The following is a 20,610-nucleotide window of genomic DNA, read 5'->3' as shown; positions in this document are numbered from 1 at the left end:
AAAAAAAAAAAAAAAAAGCCACCTGCTTTGAATACGCACAAAATAAAACATGGTTTAAGTCTATAATTTCTAGGCAACATAAACCTTAAATTTAACAAAATCGGTCAAGGTCTACAGTTAGGTCACACATTGCCATAATACTGGAAAACATATTTCCTTTTGTTTTTATAATCAGTATAATAGCTGATCTCTGCCTTCACTGGTTGTATAAAAGCTTATGTTTCTAAGAGGAGAAAAAAACCCATACATGTCATATAATGATATCTTTATATATTTATACTGTATATTATCATATTATACATAAATTATTATTTTTTCGTATTTATACCCTTTATTTTAGTATTTAGAACATTAATAAAGTTAGGGATGTGTGGAAATACCAAAGAAGATTATCCTTCCTTCTCTGATGTTCTGCCTCCAGATTTCCTGGCTATGTTTACATGGATGGTATGTACTAAGCCCACACATCATCTTAAATTCAGAAGTCAAAGTAGAAAGCCTGTCTAAGCCTGAGAATTAAGAAAAAGCCATATATCAACACTATCTCCCTCATTCCCACAGTTTTCTATGTCTGCCTACACACGGTTCAATTTGAAAGTCAGAAATATCTGTTTAATACAGTGAACAATGTATTGATTGAATACATTCATAAACTATTCAAACAACTAGAATAAAAATATCAGTTACTAATTTTACATTTGTCAGTCCTGTACTTGATTGTCACAGTAAACACTATGCTTTATTTTTTCCAAGCTGTCTGAATTTCTTGGCATCTCAATCTCACTCCTTTTATAATGTCCTATTTCTCATAGTACCCTTGTTTACTGTTAAAAAATTTCCATGTAACTCTTCAGTAGCCCTAAGGATAGGACCAGAGTACATCAACCCCCATGCAACTTAAGTATTTTTTCCTTTATTTCAGCCTTACAATTATCACCAAAAATTTAAACAGATTCTGGGCTGTGCAAGACAGCTTTATTAAGCATATAAGTGAGATTTCAACTCAGCCAAGAACAAGCAACACATTACACAGAAAAAGAAAGAGCATCACATAATGCTAACAGCTTCAAGTGGCTGAGACATCCCAAAGAGAGCTAAGGAGCACGTATGCATGTTCCCTTTTGGAAGGAAGGGCATTAGCTGCCCCTGGAAGAGAATCCTGCCACTGCCCCCAGCCACCGCAGTGCACACAAGGGCTAAAGTAGCACCTCATTCAAATGGCCCTGATGGAAAAAGTAGAGGTCTGACAAAATTTGAAAAAAGGATTCTCCACAATTAAAGGTGAAAAAGAGAGATCACTGAACTAAGGAAGTAAAAAATTCACAGCAGAAGGGATGTTACAAACAGCTTTCAAAAAAACCGCATCTCCTATTTCATCTCTAGTTTGCCTTAACTGAACCAAGCAGCTGTATTTTAAAAAAACCTGATCATTTGTGCTGACTATGAGGCATGACAACACCACCAATTTCAGAATATAACGCAGTGGCCTATTATAAGATTACTTAAACACACACCATATTTCCACAAATCATGCTAGAAAGCATCTGAAAATCTAATTAATGCAGACCTTGATCCTGAGCAATGAAATCCTAAGGTCAGCTCAGTTCCTAATTTTGAAATTTGTGTCATAAAATAGAAAGACAGAAGCAGAATGAATATTTTACTTGGTAGTGAAAATATCAAGTCCTACAAATGCTATCGTCAGGACAAAGTTCAGGACACAGGTCTACTCTTGTGTTAATTATGTAATAAACTTTCCACAGCCTGACTGAGCCCATCAATCACTACACTGCAGGGAACACGCCAAAATGACCTTGTTCCTCTGGTGGCAGTGAAGTAACATGACAGAGTCCCTTATCTAAAACCACCAGGACTTTTCTTCTTTAGATAAAGGATTTGCAGTGTTACCAATTGCTATGCACGGAAATGCAGATGAACGCTTTCCTACCACTCTTGTGTTGTCTAGAAAGCAGCTGTAAATAGAATGTTATCAATGCAGTCTTACTGTTCTTTGCTAAAACCATGCTGCATTTTATTGTTTTTCTTTACCCTTCTGTCATATACTCAATAGCTAATTATATCTTATCCTTTCCTCCTTCAAGATTTGTTCCAAAGATTTGCTTGCTGCTGCAGTCAAAAACATGATGAATATTAGCTTGATTATTTACAATAGCAATATTTTACTTTTTATAAAAAGCAGGTATTATAGCTTTGCCATCACCAGAGCTTCCAAAGATATTAAAATATTTGTGATTTTAGGCTGTGACAGTGCTTTCAGCATTCTTCCAGATTAGAAAGCCTGTGAACTATTCTATCTCCCTAACTTGAACATAAGCTCCATGAAATTTTGCTTCCATGGTGACTAAGATTTTACACCTTTCCCACACAGTGAATTTTCTTACATATGACATATGTATGACAGGATAAGCTGAGACAGAATATAAAACTATTATTTTATCCCCAACTTTTGCTATATGTCATTTATACATGTCATTTAGTGACATACATATGTAACATATATAGGAAAAGATAAATATACCTTTTTCAGAAGCTGAAGATTTAAAATTTATTTCTAAATACCAGACAACTCCCCAATTATGATGTAGCAGTGGCACAGGTACAAAATATCTTCCTAAAAATATCAACAAGATGCCCTCGCACCCCAACAATTAAATTATATGTGTCCTTCCACCCTGAATTCTCTTCAGGTTTTAATGCAGTATCATTTACAGAGGTATATTTATAAAGCTTCCCTAATTATACCAATTTATTATGAAGGAGAATCTATATGTGTCTCTTAGGCACCATATGTATCTTTGGCAAATTTCATATTGTGTTTTCTGGGTACTTAGCTTCCTCTCAGCAAGTATTTAATTCTGTCCTCTTTATGCTTTTAGTTTCTGTGGTGATTTGTAATGTGAAGGCAGCAATCTGTGCCAGGTTCTCACAGACTGCTGGAAAGCCACAATTCTTTCTGTCTAGCTCTTTTCAAGTAAGAAGCTCCTCTGGTATCTTTTTGGGCATCTATTACTAACAGCATTTTTTGTCAGTCCAGCCTGACACACACTGTTCCTTACAAACCAATTTCGTAAAACTTTATTCCCAATGGTTTGACATTTCATTCCACATTCAATACAGTCTGGCCTCTCTCTACCTTAGAAGTAAATCCAGGTGTGTGCTCAAGCAGCCAAAAGTCACAAGGCACAACTGAACTCAACCAAACTAGGCAGTCTTTAAGGTGGGACAAAAATAAGACATTTCTTTCAACCAACTTATTAGCTACCAGGCATGCCTTAGCTTGCTTTCTCTTCCAGGACCTGTGTTTCCAAGGCCTGCTAATCTCCAGCTTTAGTAACTGCTTTTTAATATTTATCAAGGTGTACAAAAGCTTTTCTTTGCATCTATAAACAAACAACAGTTAGATAAAGAAGGGGGAAGAGCAGGAAGTTAGAAGTACATTCCACAAAAACCAAAACTAGACGTGCACATCTATGTATTTCTGCAGATATATTCTAGACTTCCTTTGAAGAAAACCTAGGAATACAACTCCCTTGCTCTAACTGGGCCTTTATATTTTTTTAACTGATGTGATCAAATATTTCCCTCAACAATTTCTCAGCATAAATTATTTCTTGACTCTTTGCATGAAAAAATAGCACTTGGATATACAACCTCTTTTATGAGGGCAATGTTTTGGGGTTTTGCCTTTTTTTCAATGAAAACTCCCTTTTCTTCCATTACTTTTAAGAGATGTTAATGTTGACAGTTATTGTGATACTACAACATAGATTTCTTTTTTACAGTGATTTTTTCCCCTTATCAGTGCAAGGAAGAGGAAAGGATAGGTGTTACCTCTTCCCTGGTACATACTATCTCTGCCTCTTCAAGGGACATCTGAGATCCCAGCATCAAATGAGCTCTAGGATGAAAGGTGTCTTCTGTAATTAGTTCCACAGTAAAGTTATCTGTGTTTTCTCCTGATTCAAATTCACACCAGGTTCAGAGCTCTGTCATTCCTGAAAACTTTTATATAGATCCCAAGACCAAAAAAATTTCACACTTACACTGACAAATAAGAATGTCTCAATAAATCTCTTTTTTTACTAGGCTTTCCTGCCACCACTTAGCTATATATGTAAAAAAATTAGATTCTCAATATTTGTGTACTTCTATATTCATGTATTTACATTTAGCTTTATACAGATTAGGGTTTACTTTTACAACTTCTGATGTTTGCCCAAACAATTTCATAACCCCTGCTTCTTACTATGGCAAAAATGACAACTTATTAATGGTTCTACTGCTGTGAACTACAGATGAAAGAAGTAATGGTGAGTATTTATCCAAGAATAAAACAAGGTTTAGCATCAGAAAACATAACCCACTTCCTGGTCAGAAAGCCTAGTTATTCCATTAGCGTGAAGAAAAAAAAATTCTGGACAGCAGCAACATAAAAACACAAGGAGGAACAGTAATTTTTTCACTCAAGGTAACACAGCCCACCTTATTGTCCCTGATTTTTTTTGCATGAACTGCAGTGTAGGAATGCAGGAAGCTGCTGCTACTTCGAGAAAATAATAGCATGACACAGCTATGCAACTGACCTTCTATTATCATATGAAGAGGCAGGAATGAAGTGACACAATGTAAAGTCCTAACATCTGTCCATCACCTTCTTTCACAGCTTCTTTCTGCTTCTGCCCTGTACCCTTTGTACCAACTCACCCCATTCCCAAAAAAGATGAACTGCTTGCATAAAAGTAAGTTTCTGGAAACTTGCCGTCCAGCTAACTTCTACAGAATGATGTTTTCAAATGTACCTAAAAATAACCAGAGCTGCAGTCACCCACACCTACACATATACGGTTCATCACCGCTACTCCTTATGTAAGCTGAAATTTTGGCAGAAGTAGTTCATAAGGAGTACACTTGGCCATACCTTGAGCTTGATTAAAACAAAATATCTTGGGTAATTAGTATTTCTGTAGTTTTTAATCACCAAGATTCACATTAAAACTTAATCCTTCATATACAGTCAACCTAAAATATCCCTAGAGCTGATTTTCAAATCCAAGTTTATTTTTCCTTAGACAGAACAGCAGAGGGAAAAAAAGGTCTGTTTCAAGAAATAGGGGTTTTTTTTCTGCAAATAAGTCCTACACACAGTTGTTTTTGTTTTTTAATAGACCAGCCATGCCCCAAGCTATTAAAAAATACATGCATATTTAAAAAAAAATAATAAAACACAATTAGATCCAAGAAATAGAATCAAGCAAACTCCACATAATTATTCCCACTGCTCATTTTACAGAAATTAAGTCACTGAAGCACACAACATCCTTTAATGGTCAGTTCCAGACAGATGCCTTGTGTGACAGATATTCTAGTGGTACTGTGTCTCAGAACCAAGTAGAGATGCATAGACCTCAGTTATAAATCGTCCCTTTTCTTTTCCCCCTTTGCACCCCAAAAAAGACCATAAGACAACCAAGACCACACATTCCTACTGCAGACATGTCAGGCTGCCAGTCATACCTCAGAATGTGGTGCTGCTCAGAATGTGGTTGCCCAACAGATAGAACCACTCAATCTCATGACCAAAACCTGCTATTCTCAATGCAGTTCTAGATAAAGATCAAAGTATCAATCATGAGATTCCATCAAAACAAGCCTGTGGCAGTGGTGAATTCCAGTGAAATTACTCATATGGCTCCAAATCCCATATTGCAGTGCTGGCACAGTAACATTAAAGTAACTTATCAGCACTCAGCTGTCTTTCAACAACATATTGCAGCCCACTTTCAAATACATTTTAGTACAGTTGAAGTGCAGTATTGGAGTCGTCCCCCACCCCACAAGTTTCGTGTGTACTAGGCAAAAAGAGGAGGATCTTTCCCTTCAGATGCTTGCTAGCCACACTCAGTCTAGCGTGTGATCACATACCACATGTAGGGCTGTAGTTAGAGTAGGCAACACCCCATCTGATAAAAGAATTATTTGTATTACTGCTAACAAACATCAGCAGTGAAACAGCAAACCATAAGTAATCTTAAATAACAGCTGCCTGATAAACAGTCCACTCAGGGTGCCAACAGACACAAATCCATGTTGTGTGCAGCATCACATGAATTAGAAAGAAAAAAAAGCCTTGAAAAAGCATTTTAAAAAATCTACTTTATGTATCAGAAGTAAACTTTGATCCAGTTTTTTCAAGTTTTCACATACCTATCTGTACTTAACCTTTGTATATGCCTGTAGACACTGCACTGCAATTCCAAGTGGGAAGATGGTGTTAGCATAGTACAAAATAAAGTGGCAGAAATCAGAAAGCAGATATGAGTATACCAGCACAGCACTGGTTTCAGGTTTTATTTTATGGTAGCCAGGAGTTTTTGTCTCCTCTTTACAGATAGAGCAGAAAAAAAAATCTCTGAAGAAAAATATAAAGATAAATTATCTCTTTGAAAGAGCTTCATTCAGCAAGTGTGTTACAACCAGCCAACAGAGAATAGGAAGGGCATGGGCTTGTCTGGGTCAAGTTTAATTACCATCTGGGGCAGCTGATGGGACTCATTCAATTTATGCAAAAGACACCCTTATTAGCTCCTCTGCAGTCACTGCACCTCAAATTAATGCAAGAATGAAATCCTTTTTACTGAATCTGTCTATTGTCTCTTTCATTTCAGTGATGTTAATGTTTGGAAACATCAATTTCATTTTCCCACCAAGATACTCTCCTCACGTTAGTGTAAATCATTCACTGCCACACACCAAAGTGAAGGAACCAACTCTTATTGAGCTCTTGCTCTCCTGGGACCATGATATAAAAACCATGGCTCCACTGTGCATTGGGTAATCTAGAACTTGTAATTACTGTCACTACAAATTCAAATACAGGTGTCCACAGAAAAAATGAAATAGATCCAATGCTTGAATTACAAAATGCCCATAAACTAGTGCATTCCACTTTCCTAAGAAATGCATCGAATTCAAAACACTGTACTTTCCTTCTTATGTAAAATAAAATTAAAATATGCAAAGTCTCTGCCATTCAAGTCCTTGGCTTCCATCTACATTTTACATTAAAGCAGTCTTAAAGAGTTCGTATGGCTCACTGTGAAAACCAAATGACACACAGCCAAACCACAACATGGTGTGAAAGTAGGCCAATCATCTGCATAGAACCCGCTGTCGCTGAAATCAATGATAAAGTGGTGTGGAATATTTCACTTGATTCTAGTTAGAAATGCAGAGCAACACTGCAGTCACTGCACAGCAAAATGGAATTTAATGCTGTAGGAAAGAAGATGTTTGGGATTGGCTTTGCTTTAGTTTTGGGGTTTTTTTAAGCTAGAAATATCCCACTATCAAGAATGTAATTTCTAAAAGCCTGATGCTAATACCCAAATTAATGTATCTCATGCATGCAAGTAAAAGACAACATTTTTCACAAGTAGTATCAAATTTCAAGGAAATTATTTCTGTAATCATTACTGTGAAGAATGGTTTATTTAAAGAGGCTTTTCTGATCTTACAGCAATGACAGTTTATGGAAATAGTAACGTGAAGTTTAATTTCCCTTGCTTATGTACGCTAGTTGCTATTTTTTAAATTCTTGACAAATTTTAGGTTGTGAACACATTTTTTAAAACTATGAATGGCCAAACAGAGATGAGTCATTTCCAGTTCCCTCACTTTAGGCTTTTCTGCATGAACTGAAAGATATAATTGTCCTCTGCCCGTAAAGACAGCTGGTATGTACATGCAAATGAGGGTCACTGTAATTTCCATAAGAGATAGAACTACTGTTGCACTGGACACTGGTCCCTTCACAATAACAGTCTAAAGCATTGGTGGGAAAAAAAAAACCAAACCGAAACAAAAATGATCAGTAAGTAAATCAGAACCTTGTGAGGAAACATGAAAAAAATATTTCCTAGAAAAAAGGTATCTAAAAAGAAATACCATGTTCTTGAAGTTTGCCACATACCATTTATTTCCATCATGTCACCACCATAAAGTCTAATTACTGTTGTGGCAATTGAAAAATTTCTGAGTTGTTTATAAGCTGTCAAATGTTGAGAGCTAAAAAAACCCTAGTATGCTTTTTATATGCTACAAATCTGAAAGGAGTGAACACCTCACACTAGAAAAGTTTAGGTAGCATGTCTGAAATTAAGAAACAGGTGAAAGGGATTTAAAACAAACAAACAAACAAAAGATTCAGCTCACTTCACAGAGGGCTAGTCTCAGAGGGGACTGATTTTTCTGTGTTAAAAAAATTTTCTAGACTAAATTTGGGGATTTTTGTCCAAGACTACTGAAGAATGAAAGCATTGTGATTTGAATCTAGAAAATAATTTTAGTTATTTACTTCTTAAATCATACTCTTTTGTTTACTTTTCATAAAGCCACAAAAAACTCATTCAATTTTTTGCAAAGAGCTTGTGCACATATATAGTTGCTGTGCTCATGCATCTAGAACTGACTTCATTGAAGAAAAAACTTATTTCATCTAATAGCAGGTGCTCTTAGGGTATGCTCTCTTAGTTCTACAGGTTTCTGTAGTGAAAAATCTATGGAATATGTTGCTGAGTTTTCTCTGTATACATACCTCCAATGAGGTAAATATAACCATTTACTCACACTCCCTCATTTGTGAACTTTCTATTCCCTTGTCTTTGTGACAGGATGTAAGATGCCTAACAGGCAAGGTAAAGAATACTTTACTGAATGAGTCACCTTATGTAGCCTGAGCAGCAGCCTGTCATAGCTACCAAATTGTACAACCCTCAGTTTCCCTTCTCCTCCCCTGTTTTTGCTGTCTTTCAACATATTAACATTTTTTTCTTATCCTCCTTCCCCCTTCTGAGGAGGAAATTGGTTTCTCTCTGAAGTGCTGTCCATCTGTGCTTGCATGGCTTGTTCCTTTTTGTACTAAGCAAATCCTCATAATTTCCTCAGTCTAACACCAGGTGCAGCTCTCACATGTTTATTGTACACTAGAAGAGTACCTAGCACAAGAAAACCCCAAACAGGACCCTGATTACAGAAAGCTTTGCATTTGAGAGATCTATTTATGCAGAGAGCTGGTCTGCCTACAACAGTTCAGCTTTTACCATTTTCAACAAGAATAACTTTAGGCATTCAGCCTTTTCCTACAGGATGTAGACAAAGGAGACAAGTAGAAAGAAAAACTTCAAAGAGTTATGCACTTCCTTTACTGGCAGTACTGCCAGACTCATGAAATGTGACTGTGTTTGTAAGATCAGGCCTTGGATTTTAAAGCTGTCATCACACATAAAGATGACAATGCACGAAAAGTATTGCATGCAACGAATTAAAATATTTTTAAAATATTTTCAAAGCTGTTGTGGGGGAAAAAAATCCCCAAAACAACCCTTAATACAGATCACTCACCTGAAAAGACATTGGGAAATGTCTCTGTGGAAGCCTGGACCCCTGAGGACTTTCTTGAACGAGTCAAAGGCACTCTTTCTGCTTGAAACTTCTCTCTAAACCCCTTGTGCTCCAAATAGTCTGCAGAGCTCACTTTCTCTGTTATCTCGCTTTTGTGATTAGACACCTCTTCTGTCCAGTCTGCAGAACGACTGAACAAACCTGCCAAACTAGCAGACCTCTTCTTCCTGAATGAGACTTTTTCCTTTTTGTGGAAGGATTCCTGCTTCCTTGTGAAAAGCGGGCTCTGGGATGGGGAGGGAGAAGGGGAATGGTTGGGAGAACTCAGTTGCCTAGTTGTGGTTTTGATGTAACAAGGATTAATTAGATAGGGCTTAAAACATCGGGAACCAAGCATCGGGCTGTCTGCTGTTCCTTCAGAGGACAAACTGCCATTTTTCATTTCCGTGGATAAACCATTATGCAGCTCCTCTTGACTGGCTGACAGAGTGCGTTTCCCTTCCTGAGTCTCAGCAGCATGATCACGGCCTGCATCTGAAATACTACCCTCTGTTACCGAGCCCTGAAAATCAACAGCCTGCACTTCAGCAGTTTTAGCCTCAGCATCAGCCACTGAAGCTGGAAAAGGTTGTGTGGAGCTGTGTGTCTGAGACCCGTTTTCTACTGCAGTTCTATTCGAACCATCTTGTAGTTCACTGGCTACAGCATCCACTCCAGCAAGGGGCTGTTCCTCAATCAGTGGCTGACGTTCTTGTGTTTCAAACAAGCTGTTACCAGGAGAGCCTGTGCCATTCACTGCTCCTTTCGGTTCGCGTTCAGTTGCACAGGAGACGGGAACGTTTTCCACAGTTTCCGATACTGCTGGAAAAGCCCCCTCAGTGCCTGGGCTCCTCTCTTTGTCAGTGGTAGTTACTGAAAAAAACCGTTCAAAATCCAAGGGGGTTGCTTGAGAATTAGCCATGTGTCGGCCCATTGTTTTGGTGACAAGGTCCTCAGTTCCAATGTTAATTGCCCCCTGCTGCTGCTGCTGCAGTCTAATAGCTTGCTGGATATCAGAAAGCAAATCCTCTTGTTCTGCAGCTGAATGGAAACTGTATATATCTGTATCAGAGCCAGAGCTGGTCCTTTGTCCATCCTGTGTCTCCGCAGCAGCTGGAACAGTTTCATTTCTGATTTCAAAATGTTCAACATCTGTGTCTGAGAGACCCCCTTCATCTGCAGAGATGCTTATATCGGGAGTTTTGGTTACAATCGAATGAGTACTGTCCAGCTCGCCAGGCTGCAAGGCCTGGCTTTCCAAAACATCCTCCCGTGAGCTGCTATTCCCATCTTTTGCCTTGGACAGATTTTTTCTGATCCTCAGATTTGAAAACACAGAGGGCTTGGAGTCAGACTTACCCTTCTTCTTACCCGATTCGGTCCCTTTTGCATGCTTGCCCAGTCCCTTCCTGCCTCCCGATACCTTCTTTGTGCCGTCTGTATCCTTGGGCCCAGAGGCATCTTCTCCTCCTTCCTGCACATCACCTGTATTTTTCTTTAGCTTCCCATCTTGATTCCCCATGATTTTTCGCAGTGCAACACCTTCGGCAATCAAGCCATCCTCCCGGATTTCATTCCTTTGGCCTGCCGGCGAGATCCCCTCTAGCGATCCAGGTTTGTTTTCAAGCGGTGGTGATGCAAGTGAGGCAAATGCTTGCTGTGCCTCTCTCCCATCTGCTAGAGCTGCCTTTTTGCATAATGTGCTGCTCGCCCTGGGCTCCGCTGGGACATGCTCAGTACAGCACTGAGAGCTGCAGACAGCTCCTTCCAATGGCTGCTGCTCTTGGAGCTGCCTGCTCGCCGCGTTTCTGCTGCACTCTTGTTGCTTTAGGAAGGATTCTGTGAAAAGTGTTTCCTTTATAAAAGTCACTTCTTTTTCCACGGTTTTTATTGCCTGCATTGCAAGCTCGGCTTGTCACCAAATCATTTATAATTTCCGTACTTCAAGCTCCTGAAGAGAAAAAGGAGAAAAAAATAAAATTAAAGCAAAGTATTTTAATTACTCTGGAACTGCTTTGCAATTGCTTAAACAAATAAAACTAACAAACGTGGAAAGAAAAATATTGTGATTATTTAATAGTTTATAAGGTGCTTAAGCATATGCTACTTTGACAGATTACACAATACCTCTGGTGATTTATATGCTTGCTTTTAAAAGCCACCAAAACAATATAGAATTTTAAAATAAGAGTAATTCTTCTTTTAAAGTAGACAAAATAAAGATAAAAAACAAAGTTCTTTCCACAGTTTTAAAGAGTTGCACTCAAAATTCAATGCATAGTGGTAATTATGCTATAAAAAGCCTCCCACAATTTGTATTCAGAGAAGGTAGATATACTGTTATTCCCAGTAGAATCAGCTCATCAATATTAAAACACATCACCATTGTTTTCCCTGATAAGAACATCTGGCATGAAACAAGATAAAACAAACAAGAAAAATAACAGTATTCAAATGCTACTAAGGAAAAAGATATGGTAAAGTATTCCTCTATTTCACTCTACATATTTAATAATTGATTTAGATGCTGACACTTCCTAACTATTGCTGCTTCTCCTTCATTTTTGCTTTAGGTGTGTAAGCTTCAATATTTCATAAATACATTTCCTGAACTTCTAGACAGATATTTCTTTCCACTTTTAAAATTTAGAATTAAATAACTGGAATGGATACCGAAGGACTTGAGAATGCCAAATTGCCAAGTTGGATCAGTTCAGCTGTCCAATACCTTGGTTCAACACCAAACAAGTAGTAATTAGATAAATTTTCTGTTCATAATTTACCATCGCTGAACTGCCCAGTCTATTAGGCTCAGTTTCTGTGAAAGACTTTATTTATTCCTCATGGCTATAAAATTTCCTTTTCACCAGAGATCGCTCAAACCAAACATCATTCCAGGGAAACACATTCTCCTGGTTTATCTATCTCTTACTTTTGATGTAATTCCTACCAGAGATTTTACTTCTTTCCTGTGCCTTAATAGATGTTAAAGAAGAAGAAGAAAGAATATCATTCACATTAAAAAAAACATACAGGCATATCTCCCGCTGCTCCCCCTTCCTTCTTCCAAGGTATACACTATTTTTTTCCTCCCAATGATTTCCAAGTAGCATTACAAATCTAGGCTCTGGTTATATAAACAGTAAATAATTGCTGTGTATTTGGTTTGGACACAATAACACTGTTAATAACACATGCAATTTAATTATTTTGAACTATTATAATTTCTTCCTTGTGCTTCTTGGTCACTTACTGCTCTGATGTAAGCCCTGTCCTGAGGGGCTTGTGGTTCAGGCATGAGAAACCTCTTGCCTACAAAAACTTGACTGTTTTATGTGGATCAGATGACTTTGTATACTCAATGGGATGATTTGGTTGTTTTTGGGTTTTTTCAAGTTATTTTTCCTTATCTAACCATGCCAAACGTCTAATTTTTCCACTTTTAACGCTTAAAAACTAAAAATATACTAACAAGAACTAGTATAGCAAAACCTGCAAGAGCATGTTATGTGATTTTGCTTTTTAACTCCATTTCTGCTTTTGCTTTCTGTTATCCTGCTTAGTTTCTACTTTGTTGCAGTATTTTGCCTCTTACAACATTATTATATATTTTCAAAAGGCTTTTGAAAGCACGTATAATTACAGTCCAACTGAAGATACATGTTAAGATTTAAGGCAGAGTTTGAGAGAACCATTGTAGTAGAATAATACCTTGATGGGTATTTTCACTGACTAGAACTGACAAGGATCTAAGCCCTGATTACAACTGGAGTACTTGTATCTTCCAACATCACTTAAAAACTCTTTCCCTATTAAAGTCTGCCAGAAATTAACATAATGCAGGAGTAATATACAGATACAATGGACTGAATTTGTAAGGGAAATGTAGAATTAGTGTAATGCTCTGAAACACTCCCTTTCCTTCCTTCTCTGTGAACTTGCCTGGCAGATCCTATACACTTCCATTACAACTCATAACAACTCACCAGCACTGATTGCTCTGCAAATTGTGTTACAAAACCAAGTCATCAGCAGGTAGGCTTATAAGAGAGTCAAGTTCATTTTTTAATTAGATGCTAGAAGCTTATAATAGTTTTAATCATGTAGGTGCATTATTTCCTAGAAGTTTTCATACAGCACATACTGATGAGTCAGTTCTTTAAAAAGACCCACATAATGCATAGCCATAGATATTTTCAAAATTTAAATCTATCACAATAAACAAATGTTAATATTTTGGGGTCTGATTATTTTCAGTCAGTCTTTCAGCTTTTTAGAGAGAGAAAAACATGTTAACAAAAGTCAAAAGGATACCAGAACATTTTGGCATCAGTACAAGCTACATTTTAAAAGCTAATATGGTATTTAATATTCTACACCAAACAAAGAGAGACTTTCAACAGACACTAAATGGAGAAAAGGATTTAGGTGTTCAAGAAGGATATTTCATTTGAAAGAGTGATAATAACTCATTCTGAATTACTATAATTTATTCTTAGCTTGCAATAATTTTTCAACAAACTACTGAGCCTAGTCATTCTATATGTGCCAGGGCTCAACCCAAAACACTGAGGGGTGAGACTACAAGAATAGACCTGAGATCCTCCTAAGCTCAGGAGGTGCAAATAGCAACACACAGAGAAGAGTCAAGACTTACAACTCAAGGCACGTTATCCTTGCACTCCCAGAGACCTCCACATTAACACATTACTGCTAAAAACACAAAACCCTGTTGCAGGACTGTGATTATTTTCAGGATAGTTACCATTTCCTGCAGCCCCTCTGGAAAGGTGAGCAGCTCCCCCAGCACTGCCTGCCTAACCCCTTGATCAGCTGGGAGGGGAAGGGCAGCACAGATTGCCCACACCTGGGGTCAGGACTCAGCCTCCTGGAGCACAGCCAAGGCTGAGTGCTTCCCTCCAATTCCTTACAGAAAGGCTGGGTGACCAGTTTGGACCTATGGCAAACATGGGGTGCCTGGAGGAAAAGAGAGCTGCCTAGGGGAGCCTGCTCAGTGGAGACAGAGCTTTTTGGGGGTGGATGAGTTTTCACTATGCTTCACTGCCTGTAATATTTCATTCTGCTCTCAACAATGGTTGTTGAACAAGTCCCAGTAGAGTGAAGACAATATCTTGTTCCTGCCTCAGGCTGTGCCTGCTGGAGTCCAAGCCTTTGGGCAGGGTTAGGCTTTACCCACAGGACTCCAGGAAAGGGTTTAATGCACAGAAGTGCTGGCAGGATGCAAAGGACCCAAAGCAGCATCCCAGCAGTGATGCTGCACCATCACCACTGCGCAGCCAAGATGTGGAGGGCAAAGAATGAGCTGTGCCGTGTGCCCCAGAGACTGAGGGACAGGCTCTGTACTCACAGCCAGCTCTTCCAAGAGCCCAAAGGGGCTGGTCAGGCTACATACATGTGTCCACATGGCTCTGTGCCCTGCCACTTCCCTGCTGGGACACTCAGGGGAGATGAGGCTGCTGCAGCCCAAGGCAGGTGCTCTCCTGGGCATAAGACACAACATGGCAGGCCAGGGTAGAGGCTGACTAGAGGGGGCTGAATCTCAATCTCCAAGGACTCAGACTCTATACAGAGGTGGGCTGAGGCAGCAGCAGTGTGAGAGCCTCAGCCCTAGTGTACTGCAGGCCCTGGGAGCTGGGCTCTGCTCTCCCAGCACTGGGTGCCCTCCAGCCTCCTCTACACCACTGCCAGAGAAGACAAGGCTCCAGGGGATCCTCACGTCTGCCATACACGCCCGGCAGAGATTAATTTTAATGAATGGCTCAATGTGCATGGGTTTGGTCTGGAGATAAAGGCACATAGAGTTACAGGAGTATTTTAAAGTACTCTGGTGTCACATTAGTGGGAAATGGTAATGTAGAAGGTGTGAAGAAAGACTTGTTTAAAGCAGACCAAATAATTTCACCCATCTATATTACTAAAACCTGAGTTTTCATACTCATTCTCATTCAACTCAGTGCTGGAACCTGATCCCAATTTCTGCTGTCCTGTGGCATCAAGAAGCTTTCCCTGGCTGCCATTCTGAGCGTGATGTAAATTTTATCTTGCCAGAAGGCATCAGCTACCATTAAATATCCCCTTACACTACCAAAGTCATGCTCCAAGCTGTTGAAAATTTTTTACGGCCCCCACATTTCCATCTCTTTCAGCTATAGGGATAATTGCCTTTTAGGACTTCACAAGCTTTAGGTGTGACTGGCAAGGGACAAGTCAGGAGATCAGAAAATATAAAGTGAATTAAGAGACCATAGTGGCCAGAATTAAAGCTAGTCCTGCCCTTGCTTCATTTAGTTTCTAGTGGATATGAGATTCTGTTCTTTCTTTTATTACTTGTTTAAGCAACATGAAACCATGCCTTATGCATTGTATTTATATTATGTATAGGTGGTCCAGCTACTGGGAAACCTAGTTTACCTACTAAAAGGCTTCCTTTAGGAAGGTTCAAGGAGCTTGAACCTAGCAAGCAATGGTCCTAGGTGAGATTTGACTTGCTTAGGAACTTTCATTTAGTGCATGAAAAAATGTTGACTAGGATTTTCAAATGCCTGCTAGTGCTGAACTTTCTCATAATTTCTATCTAGTGAGAACTATCATTTAAAATTAATGTATCTGAAGAAGCAGTGTCTCCAGCAATGCAATGGTTGCCAGCTACATGCTGCAGAAGGGCACTGGCTAGGAGCCAAAATCTCTATGAAGCATTTAACCTCCTGAATTTTTCACCTAAATGCAATAATTCATTTATGCATTGTGAAATAGAGTGTTTTTTGTTTAAAAATATGATCAGCTTGGCACAGCAAAACTCATACATATGCCAATAAGTCGCTTTATTGTTTTCCCTTTGCATTTCCATATTCTTACTGCTTCTTTATTGTAAAATATACTTTTCATCATAAAAGCTATACAGAACCTATCCCAGTTACTTATACGGGAGGAGTTGGCTGAACAGCTGCACACAAACCTCTGCCAGCATTCCGGAGATTTATGCATTGCATTTCAGGGTTAGGTCACAGAAACAGGCTCCAAAAGTCCAGGCCTCCGCAAATATTACAGCCAGAGACTCCTGTATTTGGAGCACAGTGACTACACTGCTACCGTATCCAAACCCAAGCAATGAGGAAGTCTGGAAGATTGGAAGTTATTCCCTATTACAGACTGAAAAGTGAGGTATCTTGTGACACAGCTTCCCCTATTCCTTGCATGAAGTTTATTTCAGACAAATTGTATGCTGAATGCAGGTTGCCAGCATTTGTTTGCTAGTATATGCTGAACGAATTCAATGCAACACATTTCTTGGCTACACCAAGAAAAAAAAATTAGCAAAAATATCAGATTACCAGACTGTTAAAGTAAAGAAAAGCCAGTTTCTACCATTTAAGCCACTGTTAAAGTACAATCAAAAAACTGGAGTAATGGTCTAAGTTATAATTTTGTTTTCTAAGGAATGAAATTTAAGCAATAAGGTTATTTCTTCAGACCTCATAATAGCTTTTGAACACAATAGGAAACATCAACCAATCTTTTAAGATGGAAATCATTAAACCCCTGCAAAATTCACATGTGCAGAATCACTTTTTGCGTAGAAGGGGGAAAGATAAGCAGAACTGACTGTGTCAGTCGATCAAACAGGATTAACGTAGTTTATAACTACCCACCACAAGCAAGTATTTCATAGGAAAAAATGAGAGTGGACAAGATTTATTGTACTGGAGGATAGAGAAAGGAACAAAGAACACAAAACTGTAGGAAACTGGGCCTCCTCATTTTCATTCCTTAGAAAAGAACATATTCTGTTAAATCAAGCGGAAAATTACATATTGTCTTGTTGGTTTTCTTGGACAGCTCCCAGAGTACTTAATGACAGGTTTGAAAAATGTAGACTTTGATCGTATCAGTGAACCTTTTTGCTTGCAGAGAGCCCAAAACGCCATGAAACAATGGTGTATTTTTGAGCCTACTCCTTTTCTTCAGGAGAGAAGGGATTAACTAAACTACTTAGTGCTCTAATTTTATATTTTCTACTGGAGAAATTATCTGCTAGTCTGAAGGAAAACTTGAGAAAGATTTTCCTGAGACTAATTTTTTTTTCCTAAATCTCAACCAAGTACATGGATTGTTTTTAAAAATATGTGAAGAGAAGAAATAATGTTAATTTTTACCCTCTTATTTTTGGCATCAGTTATTATTCTGCTGCATGCACATATATGGATGTGTACAATTTGGATCAAAGAAAAAAAAAAAGAGAGCATTTGATCAGCTTTCATTTCTTGTTGAAACACCAACCATTCTCCTGTCAATTGCCATAAGTATGTTCTCCATAGAAGGAACAACCTTGGGGCAAACTCTGTAAAATCCTTGGACAAGTTTATAAAACGTGATAATTTTTATTTTGTACTAATTTTTTACATTGTTTCAAATACTTTTGGCAATTAGAAAGCAGGACAATGGACATCAACTGGTCTACAAGTCTACCTAGACACAGTACTTGCTAGCAGCCAAGCAGTCCTGGCTGCCTCACTAGGCTGAATTAGCTGTGATTAGAATTACCTGCACCGAGACACCTACAACTATGCAAAATGGGCTCTATCCATAATTTATGTTTTATGTCCTCAGCTAGACCTTAGCATGAGGGACATAAAGCCTAGTTAGCACAGTGAAGTCCTATTGGTTTTGTAATTAAAATGGCTTTCCTTTTGTGAGCTGAATGGTTATCATAATAAGCTGAGCTAAGGTCCTGATCATCAATAATGATTGCACAGGTGGAAAACTATTTAACTACAGTAAGACAGAAGAAACATGGTCCAGATTAATAACCCAGATGCTTAGATAAAGGTAATGAAATTCAATTAGGATGATGATGTTTTTATATCGAAAGTATTATGATATGTATAGAAGCTGCCACTGAATTACAGCTTTTGTAGGGCTACATATGTAAAGCAATTAGTGTGATCCAGACAGGGGACTGAATGTTTATTCCATGAACAATAGAAAGCTAAATTTTACCAGATGGCTGTTGTGCTCACTATGCCCATTCCCAATCTTTCATAGTCTTATGCCTTCTTCCTCAACTTCAACATCTTAATCTGACTAAGTACCTAATGTCTTACTTAATTTTTTGTCTTGAGCAACTCTCCTTTGAAGTACTCTCCACCACTTCTGTATACAAGAATTTTTTGTTTGATGTCTCTTTTCATTCCAAGATTTATCCAAGGTCATCCACAGACCAAGAACATCCTCAATATTATGGGCAACCTGCTTCTAGATACAAAATGGCTCCTCTTTTTCTATATTGGTTTATCTTCATTAATTTCTTTTTCTGAAGTTGTTGATCATTTCAAATGATTGCATTCATTTTGCCAGTTTCTATTGCACCTCCCCTTGCAGTGCCTTTTTTCCCTCCTGCTAATTAACCCCATTCTCTTCTATACATCATAACTCTCCTGTCCTTAAATGGTGTATCATCAGGTTGTATTACTTTAAAAAGTAAAAAAAACCCAGGATTTGGACTGGAGATACATCTGGTTCAACATCAAGGTTCTAGCAGCTGTCAGCCTGACAGACTGCAGACAATGATGTAGGAAACACTCTATGTGTAAGCAATGAGAAATTTATTTCCCCAAGTCTGTCATTCACGTTAATGGATGTCCTTAGATAAGGGGGTTGATTTGTTTATTTTAATTGAGTCTCACAACTCCAAACAGTCTTGTGGTGGACACCTTGTTCAGGGTGTGTATCATGTTAGCTATGTTTTGTGCTCACAGAGCCAAACGTGAGACCAGCTGCACCAAACACTAAGCAAAGTGCTACAAGCTCACTGTTCCTACAACCAGAGAGCTGATAATCTAAGCAGACTCACATGGATAACCTCATTAACTCAATTACATTTATTCTCTTCCCCCTGCCTGTCACCGCTTTCACTTTAGCATCACAGTGCAGTGAAAAGGTATTTGATGGACAAGTATCAGTAGCCTTCCAGAAATAGATTCTTAATGTGGAAAGGATAGACATCCTGGCCTAGTAAAATTAAGTGGTTGTTTCATGTTTATAGCAAATATGTGTAAAGTGGGAAAAGAGAGTGCTAAATCTGTCAGTACTTTCAAATCAAAGGACAATGAGCTAAAGAAGGGCTCAGGTCAGTACAGATCATAGATGTCACTGACATGGGATGAATATGACAGGAAATGCTCAATAACAATATAGCATTATAAGGAAGTGAAGGAAAGTAAAGGAAGAATTGGAAAAGGAAAACTGAAGACAGATGGAAGATCTGTCTATTCCATAATACATCATAAGGAAGTATTGCTTTGAACTGCCTTGAACTCTCTGATTTCTTGGTTTAACTGTGGCTGTAGACATTAATTTCATATTTCCATTGCATCCAAATACATGAATTCTCAAGCCCTGAAAAAGCAAAGACGACCTTTGCTGTCACACAGATACCAAAGTCCTGGACTTCTCCTGCACAATTGCAAGAAATATAATTACTCATGTGGCTGTACTAAGCTTTATTTTCAACCATTACTGTTACCAGTGCTACTTTTGTGACAAGGTACTGTAGCTCAACCTGAGTATACAAAGAGAAGGAAACAGGACTGATATTGACATTAGGCTCTAATATAGACCAAGGGCTCACTGTGCACTAAGCATCCTGTAAGCAGAGCAGAAGACAAGGCTTGGGGTTTTGGCAAGTCTGCTTGGTGATTTTCGTTGGTGGTGGGTTTGGTTTCTTTTATTTATATATTTTTTTAAAATTTAACTTGGGGCACAAGGCAATGACTGATAAAGCAAAAATATGCGATATTAGAAAATACACCTGATTTTAATCCTATCAGATAAATATCTTATGCCAGTCTGAAAAACAACGAGAAAAGAATTTGACAGGATATTTACAGATTCTGCTTTCTTTCTGTTCCTCTCCACTGACCTTACTGTTATTCACTCCCATTAGGGACTATTCATACACAATTGTTTTTCTTCTACCATCATGTCAATATCTGATTAGACACAAATAAGCTTCTTCTGTTCCTTCTAATTCAATGCTAATAAAAAATATATCAAGTGCCATAACAGGCTTCCAAGTAGTCCAAAGTTTCTGTGTGAAATTTTATATTAACAGTCTGACATTTCTCCTTCTGA

At 38.3% G+C, this 20,610-nt stretch overlaps 1 protein-coding gene across 2 annotated transcripts in view; it reads right to left on the bottom strand.

Moving 5' to 3' along the window:
• FMN2 (formin 2) overlaps positions 1–11,190 on the bottom strand; it is a 153,999-nt gene extending 142,809 nt beyond the window's left edge. For both annotated transcript variants that reach the window (XM_088161548.1, XM_088161549.1), the window contains exon 1: positions 9,421–11,190. In XM_088161548.1, coding sequence (XP_088017674.1) covers positions 9,421–10,981 — 1,561 coding nt within the window. In that variant the 5' untranslated portion in view covers positions 10,982–11,190. The remainder of the gene's footprint in view (positions 1–9,420) is intronic.
• Positions 11,191–20,610: the final 9,420 nt, after the last annotated feature.

The sequence above is a fragment of the Sturnus vulgaris genome, chromosome 3 (genome assembly GCF_052056855.1).
Source record: "Sturnus vulgaris isolate bStuVul1 chromosome 3, bStuVul1.hap1, whole genome shotgun sequence".
Lineage (NCBI taxonomy): Eukaryota > Metazoa > Chordata > Aves > Passeriformes > Sturnidae > Sturnus > Sturnus vulgaris.
Note: the sequence above shows the minus strand (reverse complement) of the source record. Positions and strands in the feature narration are given on the sequence as shown.